Source organism: Haliaeetus leucocephalus, unplaced genomic scaffold (genome assembly GCF_000737465.1).
Source record: "Haliaeetus leucocephalus isolate CR32 unplaced genomic scaffold, Haliaeetus_leucocephalus-4.0 Scaffold177, whole genome shotgun sequence".
NCBI lineage: Eukaryota > Metazoa > Chordata > Aves > Accipitriformes > Accipitridae > Haliaeetus > Haliaeetus leucocephalus.
The window spans coordinates 1,260,548-1,284,496 of NW_010972613.1; the positions used below are offsets into that span (position 1 = coordinate 1,260,548).

Sequence of the window (23,949 nt, forward strand, 5' to 3'; positions counted from 1 at the left end):
CTCCCACAACAGTCCCCATTTGAGCCACCCGGCGAGAAGCTCTTCTTGGTCTGGAAAGTTGGCACTGAGCAGCTTTCTGGTGGGCTTTGTGCCGGTGTAACTCCTGCAGCTGAGCTGTTGCAGCAGCTCTTGGAGAGCAGAGCAGCCTCCCAGACTTTGACGTTACAGTCAAACTTTCTTTCTTTCTTTCTTTTCTCCTTTCTTTCTTTCTTTCTTTTTTTTTTTAACCAGCAAAAATCATGTCACTCCCTGCCAAACCTCCCCTCCTGCTTCACAATACAATGTTCTTCACCCTGAATCCACTTTGCAACCCGCTTTATGTGAATTAGGGAGCTGCCCAGCTCAGGCGTTGCTTTTTGCCCTATTTAAGCTCACCCCCACCATTTCCCAGCGACAGTACACCCTCGGCGGGTCCCTGTCTCGCTGCAGCATTTGAGCTGCCTCTCTCCCCTCCCACCTCCTCACCCCTCTACCAGGGACCGGGGTTAGTGGTGTTGGGATGGGGGTTAAGGGCGGTGGGAGGTTGGGACGCGGAGATGGTGAGCGGGAGCCTCACCCGACGTCGGGAGGAGCAGCAGCAGGGACAGCCCCCCAAATACAGTTTGCACGGGAAGCGAGGGAGGAAATTTGGGATATTTTAAGGCCGCCGTCTGCTTGGGAACACCCCACTGCCGTCCCTCTTGGCAATGCTGTGGGTGATGAGTGCCTCCCCAAGCCCGCTGTTTTATGATTTGTTTATCTCAGGTTTTTTTGAGGTGATGGTGGAGGCACGAAGGGCCGTGTTGCTGGTCGCATAAACAACTTAGGTGCGATGGGTCCTGCTACCGAAAACGCCCTGCATCCAGCCCTGGCTGCTGCAAGCTTTACATGGTCATTGAATGTCGTACCAGGGCCGCCGCCTATTTTACCAGGTCGTTGCAAGCACCGCTGCATGTTTTGCCAGGTCACTGCATGCTTCACCAGGGTCACGGCATGTTTTTCTGGGGCTGCTGTATGTTTTAGCAGGGCTATTTCATGTTTTGCCAGAGTTGCTGCATATTTTATCAAAAGTATTGCATGTTTTGCCAAGGCTGCTGTGTTTTACCAGGTTGCTGCGTATTTTCCTGGGGCTGCTGCATGTCTTATCAGGGTTATTGCATGTCTTGCCAGAGTGGCTGCATGTTTTTCCAGGTCGGTGCATGTTTCCCTATGGCTGCTGCCTGTTTTACTTGGGGTTCCTTTGTGCTTTACCAGGTCACTGCATGTTTTACCAGGCTGCTGCATATTTTACTGGGATACATGCATATTTTGCTGGGGCTGCTGCATGTTTTATCAGGGTTATTGCATGTCTTGCCAGAGCCGCTGTGTGTTTACTGCATGTCTTACTGGGCTTGCTTCATGTTTTATCAGCCCACTGCATGCTTTGCCAGGTTCGCTGCAGGTTTTAGCAGGACCACTGCAGATTTTTCTAGGGTCCCGGCACATTTTACCAGATCGCCGCATTTTTTTTTTACCTTCCCACTGCAAGTTTTGCCAAATTGGTGCATGTTTTCCCAGGTCGGTGCATTTTTCCCACGGACGCTGTGCCCACAATCCCTGCAACCTCTCTGATCTCCCAGGGCTCGGATCTGCCTGGCCACAACTGTGTTTAAAGCAAACGCGATCCCTTCCCGTTGGCTCCAAATTGCCGAACGTGAGGCTGTGTTATAGCATTAATTTCTTCCGAGGGAGAGCGGAGCGCGGCAGCCTCGGCGGGGGGGGGTTCTGCCAGCTGCTCCCTCCCATACATGCACAGCCCCGGAGGGCTCGGCAAAATTTCCCAGCCCACAGGGACTGCTGGCAGGAAGCAATCTGGCAGACAACATGTTTAGAGGAGACTAATGTCTCAGAGCCACTGAACCATTTAATTGCCAATAAATACAGCCCACGTGTAAATAATTATGGAGACCCAGAAACTGTGTCGTCTTTGGTGAAAGGAAGGAGCTGGCAGGCTGAAAACTCCCCGTGGCAAGTGTATAAATTAAGATTTCTTGTTAATACAGGAGGAACGAGCATCAATAAACCTGCCCAGATATCTCCCGGCATTGCTTCAGGCTCAGGAGGGTGACGGTCCCCGCCGGGGTAAGAAGGGCCAGGCTGTGCCCTTGGCTGAGTTTGAGGGTAAATCTTAAAAATTTCTCCCTTCGCCAGATCAAGCTTTGTCCAAGCTCTTGTTGCAACCCAGCGTGATTATTGCAATACCATTTTTTGCCATGTTTTGGGGGATAAAGAGCTGCAAGGATCTTAGTCCAAAACTCTGGACCTTTATCAGCATCACGTACACGCTGGCAGCAAATACAAACTTTCCCTTCAGAGCCCTGATGAAACTTGCAGTGACCCTTCGTCCCCCTGCCAAAATATTGCTGTCTCTGTCACCCGGTTCTCTCATGCTGCAATCACATTTCTCTTTCAAATCCTCCTTTTTCAGAACATTTAAGAAAATGTTGCCAGTGCTGGGCTTGCTGGTGAGCTGACCCCACTGCCTGTCACGTCCATGCTGCTTTTGCATCCATCTTATTCATCTTATAGTTGAAATTTGGCCTGCTTGGGGCCAGGTGCCAGCAAACAAGCTGAATTTTGGCAAGTTTGGGGGCTAGATGCTTTTTTCCCTTGTTTGTGCGTGTCAGGACAGGACTGTAAGCATTGCCTCTGGTCTGTGCCAGGATCTCTGCGTGTGTTACCAGCCTTGTGCACCCCATGGGTATCTCCGGCCACTGCCGTCCGTCTGGAGCGTGGTCTCATTAGACCTTCAGACCCCAAAACCACACTGGGATTATGGGCTGTGTCCAGGCACTTCGTCCAGTTTGTGGCATCTTCTCATGTGCTCGAGTCCATGTGCCCAGATTTCCATCATTTTTATTGCGCATCCCTCCAGCCCATTGATTTCCTAATTACAGTCACACCAGAGGTTAGGAGGGATATTTGCAGCTGGATTATATTTTGGGGGGATCAGCCATGGGAATTGGCAGAGCTGCCAAATTCTCATCCAGATTTTAGTCTCAGATCTGAGGTTCGCGTAGCAGCAGGGCTCCACACCCCAAGTTTTGACCTGATCTTGTCTCGCCCCAACCTATTACAATTAACCAAACACTACAATGCGTGGGGTTGGAGGTTTTTCCAACCTGTGCACTGCGGTAAGGCAGGATGTTGCATCCATCGCTGAGCAAAACGTTCACAAATGTTAGCACTCTCAGGGGCTTCTCAGGGCTCCTGGTCCCTGGGGTGTTTGCAGGCTCAGGCTCAGTATCAGCGAGAGATGTGTGTGGGGTGGGGATGGTGCCACGTTTGCAGCCGCAAAGCTCTCACCCACGTGAAAACATCCCATGAGTGGGACCAGAGCTTTGTACGCACAAAGGCTTTGTATTTTCTGGAACATCAGGTTTTCCGTAAAGGTTTTCCTTTAAAGCAGCTTTATGTTTTGTGAATTTAATTTCAGTTGAATATGTGATGATGCAGAGCTTTTTCTCTGTTAGCCCCTTTATCCTTATCTCTTCCATTAGGCTTTGACCTCGTTTATCGCGCAGCTCCAGTTTCCTTTTATTCTGGCACTGGAGCTCACAGGAAAACACTGGCATGTTGCCGGCTGAAAAGCAGCTGGTGAGGAGTCACCATCCACCACCTAAAATTCACCCTTGGACCTATTTGTGTTCAGTAGATAAGCGTTGTATTGTATATCTGCTAAGAAACATACCCCAAAACCCACATCGGCTTATTCATGCTGCAACTTTGCATGCAAGGAGTGAGGCTTAAAAGCACTTTGCAGCAAGTTGGTGGGATAACTGGGAAGGCTGGGGCTGATGCTGGGAGGTGACACAGCTCTCTGCATCCACTTGAGTGGAGGGATGGAAATCAGAGACCTGGGGCAGAGAAATGGTGGATTTTTGGAGAGCTGAGCTTCACCCTGGCTCTGCCCCTCGTGTGTCTCCACCCGTGGGGATGTCTCTCTGTTTTAGATGCCTTCTCCACCCTTGGTCATCCTCACTGCTCTGTCCAGAGGTTTGTAGGGGAATGGGGACTATCCCTCCCAGAATGGGAATAGATTTTGCCAAATTTTAGGTGGTTACAAGAGACAGGTACAGCTGAACAGGCCCTCCACAGTCTTTTTATGGCCAACAGAAGAAGTGGGCACCTCCAGAGCACATCATCTGTCTGGACACGTTTAGACACCCAGAGCTGGGGCTATTTCCAATCAGGTATATGAGAGCTCAGAGCCAGGCACCTTGCCAGAGAGGCCGAATTTTGGCGAGGGATATCTCAGGCTGTGTAAGTACAAGGTCTGCAGTGTAGTTATTGCTGTGTAACGGCCGCAGGGCTCGGAGCAGCACTGGAAGACCTCCCCACTGCTGTGTTTTGCCTCCTGAAGTTGCCCTGGCTCCGTTCTTGGGCAAGGAGGGGTGTCACCAGAAAGAACCCCCCCCACCCCGCTGCCACCTCTGAGGGAGCCGCGGCAGTCCAGCAATTTGGCTTTTCCCCCGGGTTGATGGGTTCCTATAGCAACAGAGAGCCGCTCACCGCAGCTTTTACCTTTATGACAATAAAAGAGCGCTCGCCCTCATTTTCTGAAATTAGTGCCAGTCACCCTGCACGCTGCGGTGCCGCTTGCGTGTCGTCAACATGATTATATTAATCAGCAGCTGGTACATTGGCCGAAGCAATCCAGAGGCTGAAGCAATTACCCCCTGCCTGGCACCCCGCTGCTGTGGGAGCCCATGGAGGGGTGTCTGCCCCACTGCTGTAGTGTCACCCCAAGTTCATTGCTGCCGGAGACAGCAAACCAGGGGCTGCAAGACAACCCCCTCCCTGCTGCAGCAAATGCCTGGGTCTTCCTTACCCCCCCCCTCCCAAAGGTGGATATTAAAATGCAGTAGAAGTGATGCTTTGGTTGTGGGAATTTTATTGCGGGGGGAGTCTCCCAGTGCAGCTCCATCCTCGGCTGGTGGTACCCAGCCGGGAGTGCTTTGGGTGATGTGGCTGTAGGTTTTTGGGGACTGGCACAAGGCACCCCACCTCTCATTGCCAGCTTGGGGAAAAAAGTAGGACAAAGTATGGCAAACGCCAGATTTTTCTCTGAGAGAGGACGTGGTGACCGTGGAGTATAATTAAGGAGCTCCTTGACACCTGCTACAGGAGCTGAATAAAGGGTAAACTAACTGAATGAAAAGTAAACTGGGTTTTAAGGAATATTCATTAATTTGCTGCAGCAAGACCTTGCTATGCTTAAAGAAATTAAAATGTGAGCTTTCAAAATCATCTTGCAGCAAGCTAAGGAGGAGCAGATACCGGGGGAATACATAATGAGACGGAAACAGGTACATTCATAAATCAGCTGCATCACTTTCAATAATTCACCACTGCTAAAGTATCCAGCAGCTCATGGAGAGGTAACATCCACGTGGAGATCTTCGGTTTGCCTGATCCAATGAGATCCAGGGCATTTCCCCACTGCCCTTTCTGTGTTGTGGAGGGAAAGTGGGATTCAGGTGGTCTGAGCTGAGCAGTAAAACAAGTGATAATGTCTGGTACCGCGTATGGACCACGCGCCCACTGGAAATTGCCACCTGCCGAGTTACCAGCAGTGATTTCAGTTTCAGCCCTCAGAGGGTTTGTCATCACAGGCTCATAGCTTTGAGTTAAACAAAATGATTTGTTCGAGTTAAGTGAAATAATTATCCTAGCTCTTTGGAAATCAGGCTTTTAAGTGCTGGTAGAGGCAGCAGGGGTGGGGAGGACAATGGGCTGGAAAAAGTCCACTTTGCAAGGCAGCAGCAGAAGTTCAAGGAATAAAAACAGGCTATTCTATATATTATTTCATAGGTTATAAAACCAAGGTGAGTATTTAGAAGCTGTGATGCTGGATAGGTGTTTTTCCTGCAAATGATAGCTTGGGTTTCAAAGAGGATTATCCACAAGCCCCACATGAGCCCTGCCAAGGGCTGAGCCTCCAGGGCTATGACAGTGCCCAAGGTGGTTCCCAAGCCCTAAATTCACGAGGCAAAATAACGAGGAAAGAGAAGGTGGTGTGTAAAACTGCTCATTGTCAGAAGGCTGCTCTGCGTTACCTTTTGCATGTTGCGGTTTGCATTCTCTTGAAGGCGTAAGAAATGTTGAGCACGTTTCACACAAGCTGCATTTTTAACGTTGGTATGGCAAGTCTCTCCACGTAGCATCAGCTCTCTCTTTCTGCCATCCAGCTTGCTGCTGTCAGAAAAAACAATAGTTCATCTTTACCAGCTCTTTAACCCCATTTCTTTAAAAAAAAAAAAAAATCTATGGTGTGGGGTTGGGCACCACTGGCTCCACCGTGTCCTTTGCGAGAGGTGGGGGAAGGAGATGGGGGCTGAAGGGATGTGGAGGTGAGCAGAGGGTCGTGTGGTAGTAGCAAGAAAAGCAATTGCAGTTTTAATGAGGCTGGGGAAAAGGCTTTGCTTTGAGCCAACTCTCCTTCTAGGGAGAGATTTTCTTTTTATCGCTTCTGAGTTTGTTCGAGCGCAGCTTTTAATGTTTCATGAAGCAGCAACGAGGAGGACTTCTGTATAAGGTGGTGGGAAGCTGACCTCAGGCGCTGCATAAGCAGCGTTAATGGTTGATAGAAAAAAATCCGTTTATCTGAAATGGCTGAGCACTCTCTGGAGAAGAGGCTCCCCTTCCCCGGATCAACGGCTCACTGGGAGAAACCCCCGTGCTTTCAGGAGATGGACGCCCGAGGACTTTGGAGGATGCCAAGAGCGCTTTGCACTATGTGAGTGCTACAAAGCACATCTTTGCTCTAACTCTCTTTTTGTGGAAATGCCAAGATTGTAATTATAAGCTGTCACTGAACTATTTGGTAATATTGTACCGGCAGGTCAGCGTTACGGGGCACAGTTAAGGCTGTCTTCGTGCATTTAGTGCAGTAACTTCAGTGGGTTGAGCTGAATGTTAAGGATTCATCTACTTGGGAAAGCCAAACTGCCTTTGGTAGATTCAATGTGCTGTATGTGCACACACTGCTTATAAAAACTGTTATTAGTTTGTTTGTTTGTTTTTCCTGGGAGATGCTTCTTGCAATAGAGCTGCACTAAGCTAAGCATTGCTGGAGCTCGTAGGACCTCTTTTTTTAAGAGGAGGTATCTCTGTACCACTAGACATCTTTCATACCTAAAAAATATCTCTGTAGCAATTAAACCTCCTAATCTAGTCTGAATAACACCAGAGGAACAGCTTCAAAAGGGGTCTGCTGCTTGACAAAGATGCATGAAAGGATGAGTTTGAAAGAAAGAGTGGGTAAGAGAGGGTCAGACTAGGACCCCCCCCAAAAAACCCAGCAAGAGTGAAGAAGGATCAGGGCTTGGGATCAGCCACCTGACGAGCTGGAAGCATTCCTGCTCACGTCCTGATGGATATCCTTATGGTGCTAAAAACCCCTTGCGATGGCAGCCTGACCGGTGCAACCCCAGCCCTCGCCCGTCTGGGGATGCCCGAGCAGTTTTACAAACCACAGCTACCTCCTGCCACCAGCCCCGGCCAGCAGCTCCTCCGAGGCCACTGCCAACCCCACAGTGACTCAGCTGCCTTAGGTAATAAAGAATGAAATAAGGAGCCCATAATAACTGTTTGTTTTGCTCGGTCCTCAGAGTACAATGCAAAACTCTTAGCGATAAATGAAAATAGCGGTGCTTAATGAGCGGAGCACTTCATTCTTGCTTCTTCGCCATTGAACCGCATGCTGTTGCTGCAGCCTGTGCTTTCAGGGTTGTTACCTTTTGCCAAAAATAGACTTGCCAATGGTTTCCATTAGGTCCCCTGGACAAAAGAAGGCAAGAGGTGGTGTCATTAAAGTGAAAACGTTTCCCTGCTGCTCTGTCCCATTATCTATTCAACTTCCATATGGTATGGGGGAAAGAAAATCCCCTAAATTCCTATCTTGAAGTTGCCTGGATAAGAAATGGGAGATTTCTTGCCTGTGTCAGATTGGCTTCAGATTCATAAATCGAGGGTAACCAGAAGGAAAAAAAAAACTCATTTTTTTCCTCTTTCTCTGGTGGGTGCTTTGGCTAAACTCTTCCTCCTTCAGTGGCTTCATGCTGCAGAGCCCTGTGCACCACCTCTCCCAGCTCCAGCCGAGCCGCTCTGTCTCTGCAGGAAGATAAAGGAGGTGATAACTGCTTCTCCAAAGTACAAATATTTAAAGTTTGTCTTTCTGATTCCTCACTAAGGCAATTGCTCTCTAACTCTTCCTGCAGCAACCTCTTGGCCAAAGCTTGTGCTTCCAGTGCCTCCCCCTCTCCCACCAGGCTTCACCCAAGCACCCTAAGTCACCCCCCATCCCCACCCCCAGCCTCTCCGTCCATCACCAAGAGCACCCAGGAAGACACCGGCTCTTGTTGCCCAGAAATAGGCATCTTATAAAGCTGTTGGAATAGTTTAAACTCTTATCTTTGCACCCCCAGGCCATGTGGGATGGTCTTTCCACTACAGGGAGATGCACTGTTGCCTTTTGGCTGTCCTGGAGCCAGGCTTTTTGCAGACCGCCTCCTGTTTTTTGGAGCTGAGCAATGATTTAGTCAAATTTCCTCTTTCTTAGGTGTATCTATATTTAACTTATTCTGGAGGCAGTTTGACTTTCTCTTCCTGAGCTCTTGGAAATCTAAGATCCCTTCTTAGCAGGTCTCTTCTCTGGAGCTGAGCCATTAGCACATCATTAACCCAGTGAGGGACAAAACACTTACTCCATGTAGTTTCAGCGTGAAGCCTTTTTGTCTGATGAATGGTGCAAACCACAGTACAAATCTTAACATGAGATTAATAAATCCAGTTCCTTGCTGGCTCTTGACAGAGTTGGGATTAGTCGGTTATGAGCCATCCTGGGTGATGCTGGATTTGGTGCACCTGGTTTCTGAGCATCTCTTGGAGGTCCCTCTGGGTTAGAAAAGCAGAAATAGCTGGGCATTGAGATTTGTATGTGATGGCAGCTGGTCATTCCTGAATCGCTCCACATGCTTATATGGAAGGTGTTGCCTACCCCGGGTTTTCCTGAGTCCCCTTCCCTGCCCAGCATTTAGCTCTGTCTGAAATCCCAATTGCTTCTGAAGATTTGCTGGATTACAGGGTACCAGCGGGAGATGCTATTATGTTTTAGTTTATCTGGATTTCAGAAGCAGCGCTGGCCCTTTCACAGCTCACCCTGTCAGGGCAAGATATTGGCTTGCTGCCGAAAAGATGACACTGATAATATTGATGGGGAAAAATGAGGTTTGAGATAGGGAACAAAGATGTGTTAGCATCGATTTGCCGAGTGCGTTGCTTGGTCTGCAAGTTGTTTCTTGTCATCCTGCAGTGACCTAGGAAGTAAGGAGCTGGATTGTGCTGTGATAGCTCTGATATTTAACAGACATTTCAAGAGTACCTACATCGGTGGTTCCCAAAGGAAAAGCAATGACTCCATGGAGCACCAGGGCAGCTGCAGACGATGGGGGCAATCGCTGATCTAGTGCCTGTTGAGCACGTTCATCCCTCTGCATCCCTATTCTGCAGCCATACGCTGCATAACAGCATCCTCTCAAAGGCTTTATAATTCAATTAACCGAGAGCTCGTGCCTGGAGGGGATGAACCAGAGGACCAGGCCAGGTGGGTGAGGAACACCAACCCAACCGTGCGTGTTGTGGGCTGGCAGCGAGCTCAGCAGTTTGCCCAGCAGCTTTTTCCAGGCAGGAGATGTGTGGTGCTGAGTAGTTGGAAGGCAGCTGGAGCTGGCAGTGGTGGGTAAGGCAGCCTGCATGCAGCCTGGCCCAGCCAGCATCCTCCACCAAAAAGAATGACTCATTTTTCCCCAGAGTAAATTACTTTTTATTTCTGTAGAAAGGGGAGCACTCCAGTCTGCCAAGTCCCACAGGGTCTGGCAGGGAACAAATTGCTGGAAGAGGAGCTTGACAGCGTGAGATGGTTCAAAGCCAATTTGGCTGATGATGTCAGCCAAGCAGAAATGGGGCCAACTGGCTTCTTTAGGGGTGATCTCCTGGAAACTACAGCCCTTTTACCGCCTGAGCCTCTTGCTTAGGACCCTCACAACCCTTAGAAACTGGGGACTGTAAAGAGAAGCAAAGAGTAATTGTTTATATACGACTCTTCCCTCTTTACGAGTACTAGATGAGGAGAAATGACTCCAAGAAGCAAGTGCCAGTGGCCAAGGAGCAAGCGTCCTGGATGGCATTGCTGGTGGAGCAAAGGCAGGACCTGAGGCTGTGACCTCCCTAGGTCAGGGTGAAGACGTGCAAGGCCACAGAGACTAATTTTTGGCAGAGCAAAATGACACGTTTAAGCCTAAACGACGAGGGAACAGCCCTTCTCGTCTGGTGGAGCCCCAGTGAGAAGTCATCATTGCCATGATGGACCCTTTCCTGGACCTCTCCGACCTGCGGGCCCCTCAAGGCTCGCCGTGGCCCTGCTGCTATCCCGAAGGGGATACTATCCCAAAATCAACGTGTGGGGGACCGATGAGGTCCTGCCAAAGCAGTCTGTGACTCCCAGAAAAGCAGGAGGAGGGGCCATCGCTGAACCTGCTGGCTGTACTGGGGAACATCAACGGGTTGCTAGGACCAGACCACTGCTAATTAAGGTCAACCACATGCATCCTTGACTATCCAGCATGCTCAGAAGGTGATTCATCTTTAGAAAGAAGCCATTACTCCTTATTTCTGCAGAAATTGCTCATCGCAGCTACTGCCAGGAGCTCCGGGACCGAGCAAAGCTCTGGGAGCCTGACAGCACCATGCTCATCTGAGTGATGATTTGTGCCAGGACAAACTGGGGTCAGCTCGTGTCTGTGATGGGGCTCTTGTGGAAGCTCTTCACTTCTATTGCGTGGCCACCTTGCAACAATTCCAGTCTCTGCAACAACTTAATGGAGCAGGGATGGGTTTTATTTCTCTGCTATCGGTGTAATAGAAGCAAAAATGATGGGGCACCTCTTTAGCCCTCCCATCTCTTCCCCGTCGCTAACTGCTTCTCCTTCAAGCTGAACCTTGTCCCCAAGGGATTTTGGCCATCGGACTTTTCCATGGACTTCTGCTGAGCTCTGGGTACGTTAACATTACTGGCAAATATTCGGCACTTGCTTCTGGGGTTGGCTGGGGCTTTGAGCTTCAGCCCAAGCTGAAGAGATGGGGGAAAAAGGGGAATTGTGTTTGTCTGCATGTGGGTGGCTCTTCATCAGCACCAGCCACCGAAGGACCCTGCTAGGGCAACTCCATCACTCAAAAATGTGCACCCCCCTGCTTCAGCTGATCCTTCACTTCGCCTTTTCGGCATCTGTGGGAGCATCGCAGCCCTACTCTGTGTCTTTGGACACAGCTGGCTGTGCGTCCCGCTGCCGTAATGGACAACGGGCCAAGGCAAATAGCATTTCCACCAGGAAGAGCATCATCAAAGATCTTGACATCAAAGAAGCATTTAAATCTGCTGCCTGGCGTAGAGCTGGGGAAGCCTGGGTGTCTGCCCCGGACCTCCGCGGGGGCTCAGCTGGGTGAGGAGCCTTTGCCTCTCCCCTCACAGCGCGGAGGAGAGCACAGGAGTTATTTATTCTGCGGCGCTCGGCGCTTACGGTTAATAAGAAAGTCAAACTGGAGCGCAGAGCTAGACAGTCTTTAATGTAAGACAGCAGCTAAGCAAACAGACATCAGTGGAGAAAGCTTAGGCAGGAGGGAGAAGGATCAGCGTGTCTAACTGCTAACACTCTTGGGCAACCACTGGTTTTGTACCAAACTTCTGGGGAAGGAGAGGGCAGATATTTCAAGCCAGGCTTCAAAATGCCCAAATACCCCCAGCCGCCCTCCAGACTTGGTTCCGTGTTTCTTAATTCCCATGTTATTTACTACCTCCAGCTGCAGCCAGGAGCCCTCCATAGAGGTATATATGTATTTCCCTTCTGCTGTTGCTGGTCTTAGCTATCCTTTTTTATTTCAAAATAGTTAAGTTTGTGAATAGAGACCCCTTGGAAAGGTGAATGGGGAGAAGAGCTGCCTTTCTGTCAGGAAAAAAAAATCATTACTGGAGGCCTGAGCTGTAGTAACTGTGGGTTTAGCCAAAAGAAGTGAAAATAAGCCTATTTTACTCATGTACATGTTGCAAACCTACCTCTTTAGCTTGAACCAAGACCTGAGAAGAAAGAGATGGGCACGGTTTGTATGGTCCATGAAATCTCTGCTTACAGAGAAATATGAAAGCTATTTTGCAAGACCTGTCCAGGAAACCAGAAATGAAGGGGTCCCTGGCTAGAGTCATAATATTACTCTTAATAAACCAGGACACAATAATAAAATAAAATAAATCAACATTTCCTAAGCATTTTTCAGCTAAATTCCTCCACGAAAAAAATTTGTCTAATGATCCTGGTTTGGCAGAGGAGGTTCTCTTTTATTGGCTGTTTTGTCAACTGCAATCGCATTCATCACTGATGACATCAAGACAGAACAGACATAGCAAGCGGGGGGGGGGGGCTAAAACCAGTGGAAAATTACCAGGCTAATTTTGTTTGCTGTGCTTGATTGGAAGACAAAGGAGGAAATTTCCAAGAGGTGATTCAGTACACATGAAAAAAATCTGATCCTTCATGTGCATTTATAGCTAATGCTACATCTCAATTTATTCTGAAAAGCAGGACAAAGGATTTCATCATTTGCAGCTGTGGGAGAAACCTGAAGGGTAATCAAATAATGGTAATAATACCTCGCATGTATGTAAGCTCTTTCAAATGATAATCTCTCGAGTGCTTTCTAAAGAACGGCACTGTAATAAATAATACCATCTTCCTCTCAGAGCTGTAGACATCTAAACAGGCTAAGGCGGAATAGCCTGGGCCCTTGCTGTTGTTAAATCCCTCCGTAGGTTTGTCGCTAATATTTTCCCTTTTGAAATATTTTTGTCTCTGATAAGAAGAACCCTGTTGGCTGTACCCTTCCACTAAGAAAACTTGCCAACTTTCTTAACAGCCCAAGGCAGAGAGAGAGGAGAAACAGGTGGCTTTGGGGAGGCTGCACAGGACGTGTGGTTGCTCTTCCATGCCAGGCGCTAAGACGTCCCTGCCCAAAGCTGACGCTGGGGGCTGCGCTGGAGAAAAAGGGTTGCGATTCGGGGGGTGGTCCTTGGAGGTGCCCTCAAACAACTCAGTCCGGGAAGTGTCAGCATCCTGGGTACCGGGGGGTGAGGAAGAAGCCACCAAGTCACCAGAGGTGGGGGGGAGGTTGGAGGGTGGGCATGGAGGACAAAAACAGACTAGCTCGAAACAGGCAGGCTAAAGTCACATGCCTGAACTATTAAAATCACTAACTATAATCAATTTAAGGAGGATCATGTGAGCAAAAAGAAGATGGCGATCTACCAAAGTGCAGTATTACCAATTTCCAAGTCAATGACAACTCAAACCAGATGATCTTGAATGCTCCTGGGCCACGTTCTAGCAGATGGGAGAGCTACAGGCCACCAAATCTCTTTAGAGAAGAGGATCGTGAGGTCTTTAAATACCTGTCTATAATAGAAATTAACTGTAGCTGAGACACATGCAATTGAGAATCGATTGAGCATTTGCAACGTGCAAAGACCCCCAACCCGGAGGTCTTTATCAGTTTTACCAAATCAACTGATAACAGGTTTAAGCAGGATGCGAACTGCAGAGCAAGCTGCGTAGGAAGGTCATACCCTGCGTTCAAGACTCTCATGCTAATTAAAAAAACCCTTTAGCTGTCTAACTTTGGGCTAATTCAGTACCTCTTCAGCTCCCAGCAACAGGCTGTCGGAAGGCTCTTTGTGGGTTGTTGCTGAGCCCAAGAGCAGGACCAAGCTGGGAAGAACTATATTTCAACTGACAAGAGAGTTTGCAAGAAGGAAACGTGCTTAGGCAGAATATTCTGCAAAAGTCTTACTAACAGAGGATGGTTCAACAAAATTATCCCTTTTAGACCCGCTAGTTTCTGGCAGCAGAAGCTAACAGTATCTTTTTGAAGAAAGCTCTGCAGAATCAGCCTTCAAGCATGTTTTCATCACCCGTTTATCTAATTTACTTTCATTAAGTAAACAAATGATGTTCCTCTTTATATATCTGGTTTCTTTGAATCACAGACTGTGGCTACTGGATTTCTGGAGTGGTTCTGAATTTATTCTCAGAAGACGCTCAGGTTTTAGCTCACCCTTGCAAAACAGTATTTTCCCATTTCCTGCACATAATTTGGGGAGATGAGCAAAACATCTCAATGGGGAACCTGGGGGTGGGGATTTGTTCTCCTGCTGCTCAATAATGGCAAATTCCAGTCTAGTCGGGAAACATGGAAGAGGAAACCTCGTCCTCTTTGTAGATCAGTTCTCCAGGATTGATATATGTATTTTTTTAAACAGTCCTGCAGACGCGTAAATTTTTTCAGATTATGGGAATGAACGGGTGGTGAGTCTTCTCTTTCAGAACCACCCACCCCATCGCATTAGTGCCTCTGAGCCAGAGCCAGGGGAAAATAAAGGCCAAGAAGAGCTATTTAGGGCAATTTAAAGGGTTTTTATTAAGAGCGAAGTAATAGAGCTTGTGATGGGAGGAAATGAAGAAAGAAAGAATCGACACTGGGTAACAGTCCGTGATTTCCTCCGGTGCCGTTGGAGGACTAATAGCCTAAGGCAAGTAGTAAAACCGCCATCCCTTTAGCTCAATTATCACTAAGTGGGAGAAAATAGTAGGTAGTGTGGACAAGCCCTGTGCGAGGGAAGTGCCAGGATCCTGCCCCTATTCCTTCCATTTTCGAGACCTGGAGATATAAACCTGTATCTGCTGTCTGTTCAGAGCTATAAAATTTTTATAAAACACAGAATCTGTGAACTCTGCCCATTCAGTAAACGTCTCTCATACGACATTCAATTCTCATTGAATTTAGAAGAGGCTTGATTTAACTTTGAAACTACAGGGATTTTTATCGGTGAAGTTAATAAGAAAAGAAAAGGAACTTGCCGAAGAGGGACCTTTCCTTTTCATTTTATTTGTCTGATATTGAACAAACAGTGGAATATATTTTCCTGTAAGAAACTTGCAGGGAATTGGCCTGCATTTCTCAGCAGCCTTTGGGAAGAAATGGGTTTGCACCTCTGGCCACATCCTTATTCCCTGAAGATGAAGGCGAACAGTGCATAGAATGGCAAACTTCGCATGAGTTCCAAAAAACACAAGAAAAGTTGACCCTTCATTACTCGCAAGACTCACAGGCGTGGCCATGGCTATCACACAAACCCATTCCTGGGTGAAAGAACATCACCGAGCAGGTTTTGTGCTCCAATTCTTTTCCTTTCTCACAGTGGTTGAATCTGTCACGCTCATGGGGGACAAGACAGTGTGAGGACGGATGTCACCCCTTTGGGAAACACCACGGACGTGGGGATGAGCTTCGCGCTGCAGCAGCCACCTGCGACCCCATGGGCCACAACAGCTTCGTTAACGCCCCAGATCTTAAATGAGACCGTGAGCAGACCAAGTTTGGTCCGTAGACCTGCACATGGCTAAAAAAACGTCATTCCCAGCTCCCCGCTCCCACAAACCCCACTCCATCTGAAATCCCCCTTCCTTCCGGGATTTTGCAGGTCTTTACCCACCACAACCAGAATCTGCATCTTCTGTCGCTGCTGCTCCTGTCCCTTCTTGTGCTTCTTTTGTTTTGTGTTCAAGGAAAAAATAATTGAAACTGTTGGGGACAGCAGCAGCCCCAGCCTGTCCCAGCTGCATCTATCCCTGTTTCTTTCCAGCTGCATCATTGTTAAACAGTAATAGTTAAATAAGGGCTGACGCTGGATTTAATTCCTTATTTAAGACTTTATATCACAAATGCTCAGACTCTTTGGTTTGTCTTTCTGCATCTTTAGCCAAAGGTCAAAAAGATTTTGTTTTGGCTCTTGTTTGCCACGAGACTAAGCTAGAGGAGAGCCTGGCTCGTGAAGCCCCGAGCGGCATTAAATACTGCGCACTGATGATGTTCTCCAGACCACTTCATCCCACGGGGGGAAACAATCCATATAAAGTGCAGAAAAGCTTTTTCCTGCCTCGAAACTACAGCAAGGGCAGGGAAGCTTCCGTCTGGCAATGGATGCTCCAACCTGATTCACCCAAGGTGACTCTGACTTGGAGGGTAAGTTAGTGCTTTGGGGTGCAGCTCCCACGGCCCCAGCAGGACCCGAAACTTGTCCCCAGTGTCTTCATTTGCTTATCTTGAAGGCATAAAAATAAAAATCCCCTATCAGCAGGCATGCCCGGGCTTTGTTAGCAAGATCTTGGCATTGGGAGAAGGGGGTGGCAGGCAGAGCGTGCTGCAAGCCCAGGCTGGGCACAAGGGAGAAGATCCTCCCCCACCATTCCCATAGCAGAAAGGTTGCCAAAAGGTTTGGCAGCTCTGCAACCCAAAGCAGCGCAGCCAGGTGGAGTGAGTTTTGGTGGGGAGAGGAGAGCCCTGTCCTGCCCCTCCCTCTCTCCTGGGGACAGTCACCTGGCACGGAAAATTGTTCCTACTGAGGACAAGTCTCTGTTTATTATTTTTTTTAATCTGAGCCGCTGCTGAAGACAATCTTCTGGAGATGTGTGTGGTATGTGGATGCTTTGATTTCCCTCTGGGACAGGTCGAGGTGGGGACGGGCTTGTCTAGGTGGGAGGGGAGGTCCCAGAAGACCTGTAGGCATCAGGAGGGGATCAGGAGTGCTCCAACCCTGCGATTTGAAAGGAAAGAGGCAGGAAAAAGCTGAATTGGGGAACGGGAAGGGAAAAGACCCCCTGGTCCTCTACCCAGGGGAATTTCCCAGGGCACCCAAGCCCCTGCGGAGCCCCTGGAGCACCCACTCACACTGGGAACCCCGTTCTGATCACCCCACCAGTGTCCCACGCCATCTTGATATTGAACCATTGGGATATTTCAAATCCAAACCACGTGCAAGCCACATAATACACTATTATAAGGTTGGATCAATATACCCCTGGCCGCTTTAGCTCCCATTTGCAGCAGCACTGTCTTTTTTTTATAGTTATTTACTTTACCACATTTTTAAGGATTTGTGTGGGTTTTCCTCGCAGGCTTTGAGCCTGATCTTTCCTTGTGTAGCAGAAAACTTTCAAGCCATGTGGCAAAATAAAGTAAACCACACTGTTGAAGAATAGAGATGCAAGAAGCTCCACGTTTATGTTTAAAACAGGAGTCAGAAAATAGAAGATGAAAAGACACGGTTGCTTTCTTATTTGTGCTGTTTGAAGTTGGCTACAGAAGACAACTGGAACAAGCAATGTTTGAAGTAATCTAGAAAAAATTCTCATATATTTGGCCTTTATTTTTGCTATTGATTCATAGGCAGCAGTTGCACTTGGCAGAGAAACTGCGATTGCCACGTCCCTAAAAGCTCAACTTTGCAAAGGAGTGGAAACCGCCCGGAGAACATGAGCTTGGCAGTTAATCTGTCTGTCTGTCCTCTTCCCAGTGCTGGCTCTGTGCTCTCTCTCTCCCAAAGAAATGCTACCCACAGGTCTGAAATCAGAGCTGCCGGCAAGCAGGCAGCCTCGTCTCGGCCACGTGGCTTGAGAGAGTCGAAATCCCAGAGAATAAACCTGTTCAGTTTGAAATACATTGATTTAAAAAAGCCATCATGAGCACTTTGCTGATTCCTACCCAATTCAGCCTCGTTAGAGGCTTGCTCTGTGTTTAACAGCGCGATTGCAGCTCGGTTGGGAAACACAAGCACCGCATGATTGAAAGGGACTGGGCGACTTAATCACTTCTGCTTATCATTTTTCCAAGCTAATTAAAGGTAGAAATTATCATATCAAGCAAGAGCTGTTTCGTGCCAGCCATCAGCAGCTTGTGCTGGCCATGTCCAGCCCTTGCTTGAGAAATTCCCACTGGGTTTTGGCAGGCAGAGTGCCTTTGCCAGCACTTAGTCCCAGATTAGGGGGGACTTACCACCCAGGTCCATTTTCCTGCTGAAGCTGCAAGAGGCAGAAATGCTTTTAGCACCTCCAGGCAATTTTGTGCCTTCCCAGTGCCTCTATCAAAATGCTAAATGGAGAAAAAGCTCTGTTTTGCCCAGGCTGGGGGAAGATAGGATGATAGTTCCCGTCCTTTGACACTCAGAGCTCCCCTTGATGCCACAGAGCACCGGAGACTTTAAAGTGATGCCGACTGTGGAGAAATCATCTGGAATTTGCCCTATTGAATAGGAAGCCCGCATAGTTCCACCCTGAAAATATCCAGCTTACATATACCAGCATTAAAGAATGGCTTTTAAACTTCATTACCAGTTTCTTTGCTGGGTTTTTGTGTTGCCTGCTGATATTCTGGTGTCGGTTTGGGTTTTATGTCACTAATGGGCAAGTTTATTGCATGAGAATATGCCCCGAGATCTGGATTTGTGCCCTTTCCTATAACGCTGGCATTTCCCACTTTGTAATTTGCTCTGGCTCGCCGCTGCTGCTGGCAACATCCCCACCTCTTCGCTTTTCTGGTGGGGAAGGTGGACCTTGGTATCGTCCGTCCCATTTTTTGCAAGCCAAGGCTGCGAGGTTAAAACAGCTGTTAAACAAGCCTAAGCAGGGGGGTGACCTTAAAACCCAGAGGAGAATCAGGATATCCCAATTTTCCCTTCCATCTGCAGGCGGCTTGGGGAGCTCACTCATTGAGGAGTGCTACCCCAAGTGTAGTGGAGCAATATCCGAGGCCAAAATAAGGCTAAAAAAGATGCCATCACAGTTCAACCAGCCGTGCCCACTTGGTGAATGCCCTTCAGCTCCATCCTGAGCTTCACCTAAAGAAGAAACAATTTGGTTTGGGGGTTTACTGGTTCAGGTGAGGGTGCAACGGCCTTGCAGAAGTGAGAAGCAGATTTGCTAGCAAATATTAGGACCGAGAGGCACGTGGCTGGAGGGGAAGCTGTGGGGCCGTGAAGCCGCACTTGCCCAAGCACGGACAGTGCTGCCGGCAGCCGAGGCACCTAACGCTGCGTGGTAGCCCCTCGCGATATCCTGGTCGTGTGCTCTCACACCAAAGCCTTCGGCCAGGGCAGGGCTGACCGGGCAGAGAGAAGGCAGCCAGCGGCTCCGAGGCTGCCCTCGCCCTCGAGACCAATTATTTGCTATTGCAGATTTCCGATAGACAGGTACAGAGTATTTGTAGCCTTGTGGAGAGAAGTGAAAGGGAATGAAAGCACGTCTTGAGCCATTACCACATTAAAAAAAAAAAAAAAAAAAGCAAGCATGTCCAACCTTTTCTCTCCAGCCAGAGCTGCTGCTTTGCAGAGCTCTCCCAAAACCTCAGCCAGCCTCATTTCTCCAGCCCTGATCTCAGACTGACCCCCAAGGGTCTGCCACTGCCAGTGACAGCGACAGGGATAAACATGTCCAAGTTGGCTGTCTTCCTGGGATGTGACTAAGCTGCAGTCCAGGATAGCTTATTTTTGTTGGATTTGAATCAATACAAACACACATGCTGAGCTTTTTAAGCTTTTATTAGAAGGAAGGACAAGCAGTGCACCTCCTGGTTCGCTTTGCTCCTCCAGGACGAGCGATCCAGCCTCTGCCCTGAGCACAACCCTGCGCGGCCACGAGAAAGCTGCGAGAAGCAACCAGAGCGAGTGCTTTGCAGGCACGCAGCGGGGGTCACAAGCATCCACATCACTTTTTGCGTTTGATGGGTCCCCATCTCCGCCGGTTGCACCACGGATGTTAACACGGTCCTTCTGAGACCACCGTAAAGGTCTTTTAGCAGGAAGGCAAGCAGGCAGCAGCTCTTGCCTGGGCATCACGAGAGCGCATTAGGGATCCTCTTAGGGTCCAACCAGCTGCGTCCGCACCGGAGGATGCCAAGCTGCTCTCTGAAAGCATGAGCCGAGTTAAAACCCGGTTGGGCATCTGGGTGCAAGGAGACGCTGCCTTCTCCGTGTGCTGCTTGCACAGACCCAGCCAACGGGCCACAGACGCACCAGGCATCTGGAGACACCAAGCAGCGTCGGACAAGCCAACGCACCCTTTATCCAGCAGTTTCTGGGTTAGAGCAGCCCATCACCAGGATTCCCACCTCCACCCAAGGAGCTTGAACATGGACATATACAATCTTAAACAACCCTGGGACCAGAGATTGAGACATCTTCCTCAGCAAACACATCACCCGAGATTTTTCTGGGTGCCCCAACCCCTTGAGTCCTACTCAGCTACGGAGAACAGCGATAATTTCACTGATGTGCCCAGCTACATCTGCCTTGTTTGGTGGCACGCCATCATCTGGTGAAATTGGGACCCACCAGTCTGGTTACAGAGGTGGCTTCTTTAGAAAGTCAAGCAGGTTATGAAAGTCGCCTCCATTCAAAACAAGCTGTCTGCTTTCGGTGACCGTGTGCTCCCACATGGTCTCCGACTGAAGAGTGCACATTTCTGAATGTATGTTGTTCTTTCAACAATGAACCACGGTTTAAAAAAAAAAACAAACGCACAGCAATTTAACTGCTACCTGTGAGACCCGGTGTTCTTCCAGAGGCAGAAAGTGCTATCTGTTGCTTAGGAACAATCTTTATCCTACAAAATGAAGACGTACACTCTCCAAAGAGTTTTTTAAAGGCATGCAATGTGTGTTTGTCTTGCCCAGAAGCTGACCCACCTCCTAAATAAACTGTAGGGAGAAGTCTTCATGCTCCAAATACAGTGCCAGCCGCCTACTATACCCAGCCGTGATTTGAGATATAGTGTATATGCCCCATGCCCAGCCATGGTGTGAGATAAGGTCTGTCAAAGCCCAATGGGGAACTTCCTCATCCCAGGCAGCCCCTGCTTTCCTGCCCCACCGCCCCGGCACTGGCTGCAGCACTTGCTGCACGACCCGGCGCTTGCAGGGCTATGGCTCAGGCATTGCTGCTCGGCATGTAGAGCAAGCACAAAACTTTGGCCATGCTGATGCAGAGGCATTTCTGAAAACTGAGGCTTGTAGAGAACTGCAGCAGGCTAGTTGCGTGTCCAGTCATTAATCTGGATAACTCATCTGTTGTTCTGTTTCAACGAGCCAAGCAACTGTTGTTTCACTGACCCGTCTTTCCAGCTGTCTGTTGAATTGGGGAACCCAAAACATAACACTACCAACTGCTAGGAAGAAAATTAACTCTATCCTAGCTGAAACCAGGACAGGTGGAAACACCTACTGCTCTTCCAGTGTGTCTGTACGTGGACTAGCCAGTATGTCCTGCTCCGAATTACTCTGCCTTTGCCTGTCTGCGGTGTTTGTTGTTGCACTGGTTTGTTTTCCCCAAAGGACAAAAAGTCCTTGAGCTGCTCAGAAGAGCTGCTCCTCGAGGACACAAAGCCCATGGGTTTGTTCCCTGGTGCTCGCTCTCCTTGCCAGGCACGAGGGACTTTTTCTAGGAATGGCAACAAACCACTGCGACCGGCCACCAGCTCCCACGTCCAGTCTAAAGCAAAGCGAACGCTACGTCCAAAAGCAAAACCCATCTCTTGGGGTCCTTCAGTTAAGAGACTCTCGTTTGCAAAGCTATCTTATCTGAGACCCCGGTAGGAGCATCTGCCAGGGTGGAGCAGGTATTGAATCGAGAAGCCTTGCAGGACATAATGCTGGAGCTCTTCTTCTTACGGTAGAAGTAGCTGCTGAGGTGGAACCAGAACTTGTTGTGGAGGGAGGCATAGATGAACGGGTTGTAGCAGGCAGAGCTCATGGCAATCAGGTGACACGAGACCTGGATGACGTTGACGTACCTCTTGTCCAGGATAGCGAACTCCTCGTCGATGTCTCTGATGAAGTTCACCACTTGGAGGGGCAGCCAGCAGATAGCAAAGCACACGACCGAGACGGTGAGCACCCGGAAGGTCTTCTGCTTCGTTTTGGTCCATTTGTCTTGGCAGGGATAGGCAGCGCCCGGGACGTTCCTCCTCCGCAGGTGGTAGGTGATGGCACAGAAGGAGACCGATACCGCCAAAAGCGGGAGCACATAGGACAAGAGGAGCATCAAGCACGAGTACAGCAGCCGCTCTCTCTCTTCGTGCTTCCAAAACTCTTCACAGATGATCATGTCGTGGCCGATGGTGTTGAGATCCAAGTAGTGGGTGTGCAGCGATGTGGGAACAGAGGCCATGATGGAGAGTAACCAAATGGAGGCCACGAGGCAGACGCAGGACCTGCAGCTTATCCTCCTGCGAATAGGGTACGCCACCACCACGTACCGGTCGATGGCGATGGCGGTGAGGGACAGCACCGAGACGAAGACGGTGGCGGCCTGCATCAAGGTGACGAAGTAGCACATGAACATCCCGAAGAGCCAGCCCCGCACCTCGAAGGCGTAGGAGACGGTGAGGGGGACGCAGGCGAGGCACATGATGAAGTCGGCCGCCGCCAGGTTCCCAATCAGGAAATTGGTGGTGCAGTGCAGCTTCTTGGTGAGAGCGATGAGGAGGATGAGGAAGAGGTTCCCCGTGCAGGCCACTGCCACCAGCGTGGCGTAGAGCGGGATGAAGAGGGGCTTCAGCTCCAGGAGGAGGTCCAGGCCAGTGAAGAGAGGGGCTGAGCCATTCTGCCAGGAGTTGTTGGGCAGCTGACCATGAGCCATGCTACCGGTGCCGCTTCTCCACACCTTGAAGTCAAACTGAGACAAGACCGTCAGCCCTGAAGGGGAAAGAAATGCGCTTTGGTTGTACTTCCGGGCAGAAGAACCCGTCCCCAGCGTCCAGGTTCTCTGGCAGAGCCCTGCTGTGGTGTGCCCGCTGACTTAAAAGATGCTGTGACTTTTTAAGAGGGAATGTGCCCCGTGGCAGCCACTGCGGAGCTTCGGTACAGAGAAAATGGGGAACCTGGCTACAAAACGGTTAACCAGCCGGGCGCAGATCCGCCAGTTTGGAGCAGCGAGGACAGGGAAAGCAGCTCGGGATGCCTCATGGATGGTAACCTGGGAGCTGTGCTGACATAAAGCAGAAATCAAAGGCACTCCTGCATTTTTTGCTTTTCATCGTTCCCCCCCAACTCCATCCCGCCCCGCCAGCCCTGCTGCTGCCCTCCAGCCCCCTGGCTCACCAGAAGGGTCTTCTCCACCTCCCTGCCCTCTCCGTCCCAGCCCACCCCACCATTCCCCTGTCCCATGGGGTTATCTTACCCCCTTGGTTATTCCTCCCCCACCCATGGAGCTGGGCTTCTCCGGGCCCGGGTGGATTTCTCCAGCCATCCCTCGCAGCGACCGCGATGGGAGGGAGCGTGTGGGTCCCTGGCACGTCCCCAAAACTACTTACGGCAGCACAAGGAGGGGGGATGTCAAATATATTCTAGCAGAAAGTGGAAGGAAACGAAGGATTACGCTCCAGGACCCTCCTCTTGGACCCCACGCTGTCCAATTTATCGCTTCATCCCCCTCGGCGGGACCTGGACGTTCTTCTTCCGCCCAGCAGAGAGTCAAAGCAGCGGTAATTAAGTAGCCCCCGTAATTAACTGAGAGCTATTACCGTTTTCTACTTCCGAGCTGCACAGGCAGAGCGCCCGCTGCGAGGAACGCAGCTCCGGGTCCCTGCCCGGGGCGGGAATACGAAATCCGGACCGGAGAAGCCAACGCGGTCCTTAATGTGAGGAAGAAATGTTCAGCTTCGTTCCCTCGGGGGGGTCGAGCCGCCCCTTTTGCGCATCGCCGGGGTCCTGCCGCCAGCCCCGGCTCCGTCCTGGGGGTCCGGCTGGGACCGAGCCCGGGGACTCGCTGGGACCGGGGGTCCCGGAGCGGACTTACCTGCCCGGGGGGGCCCGGGGGGGGCCCGGGGGGGCTCCCGGCCTCGCCGGTGTTCCCGGGAAGATGACGAAGAGCGTTTCGTTGGCAGGGTGTTTTTCACCACCGGCGGCCGCGGTGCTCGCTTACATCTGCCTTCGCTCGGGGCGGTGTTGCTTTGTTGTTTGTTTGGGGGGGCTTGCGGGGGTTGATTTTTTTTTTTT

At 49.9% G+C, this 23,949-nt stretch overlaps 1 protein-coding gene across 1 annotated transcript; it reads right to left on the minus strand.

The window, feature by feature from the left end:
- Window positions 1-21,471: 21,471 nt before the first annotated feature.
- Window positions 21,472-22,591, minus strand: LOC104829886 (prolactin-releasing peptide receptor-like). The gene has a single exon (XM_010564390.1). The coding sequence runs from the start codon at window positions 22,589-22,591 to the stop codon at window positions 21,500-21,502; it is 1,092 nt and encodes a 363-aa protein (XP_010562692.1). The 3' UTR covers window positions 21,472-21,499.
- Between the last annotated feature and the right edge of the window lie 1,358 nt (window positions 22,592-23,949).

Excerpts from the sequence above, each read along its gene's own strand:
- LOC104829886 (XM_010564390.1), bottom strand. The coding sequence starts at position 22,591 with ATGGCTCATGGTCAGCTGCCCAACAACTCCTGGCAGAATGGCTCAGCC.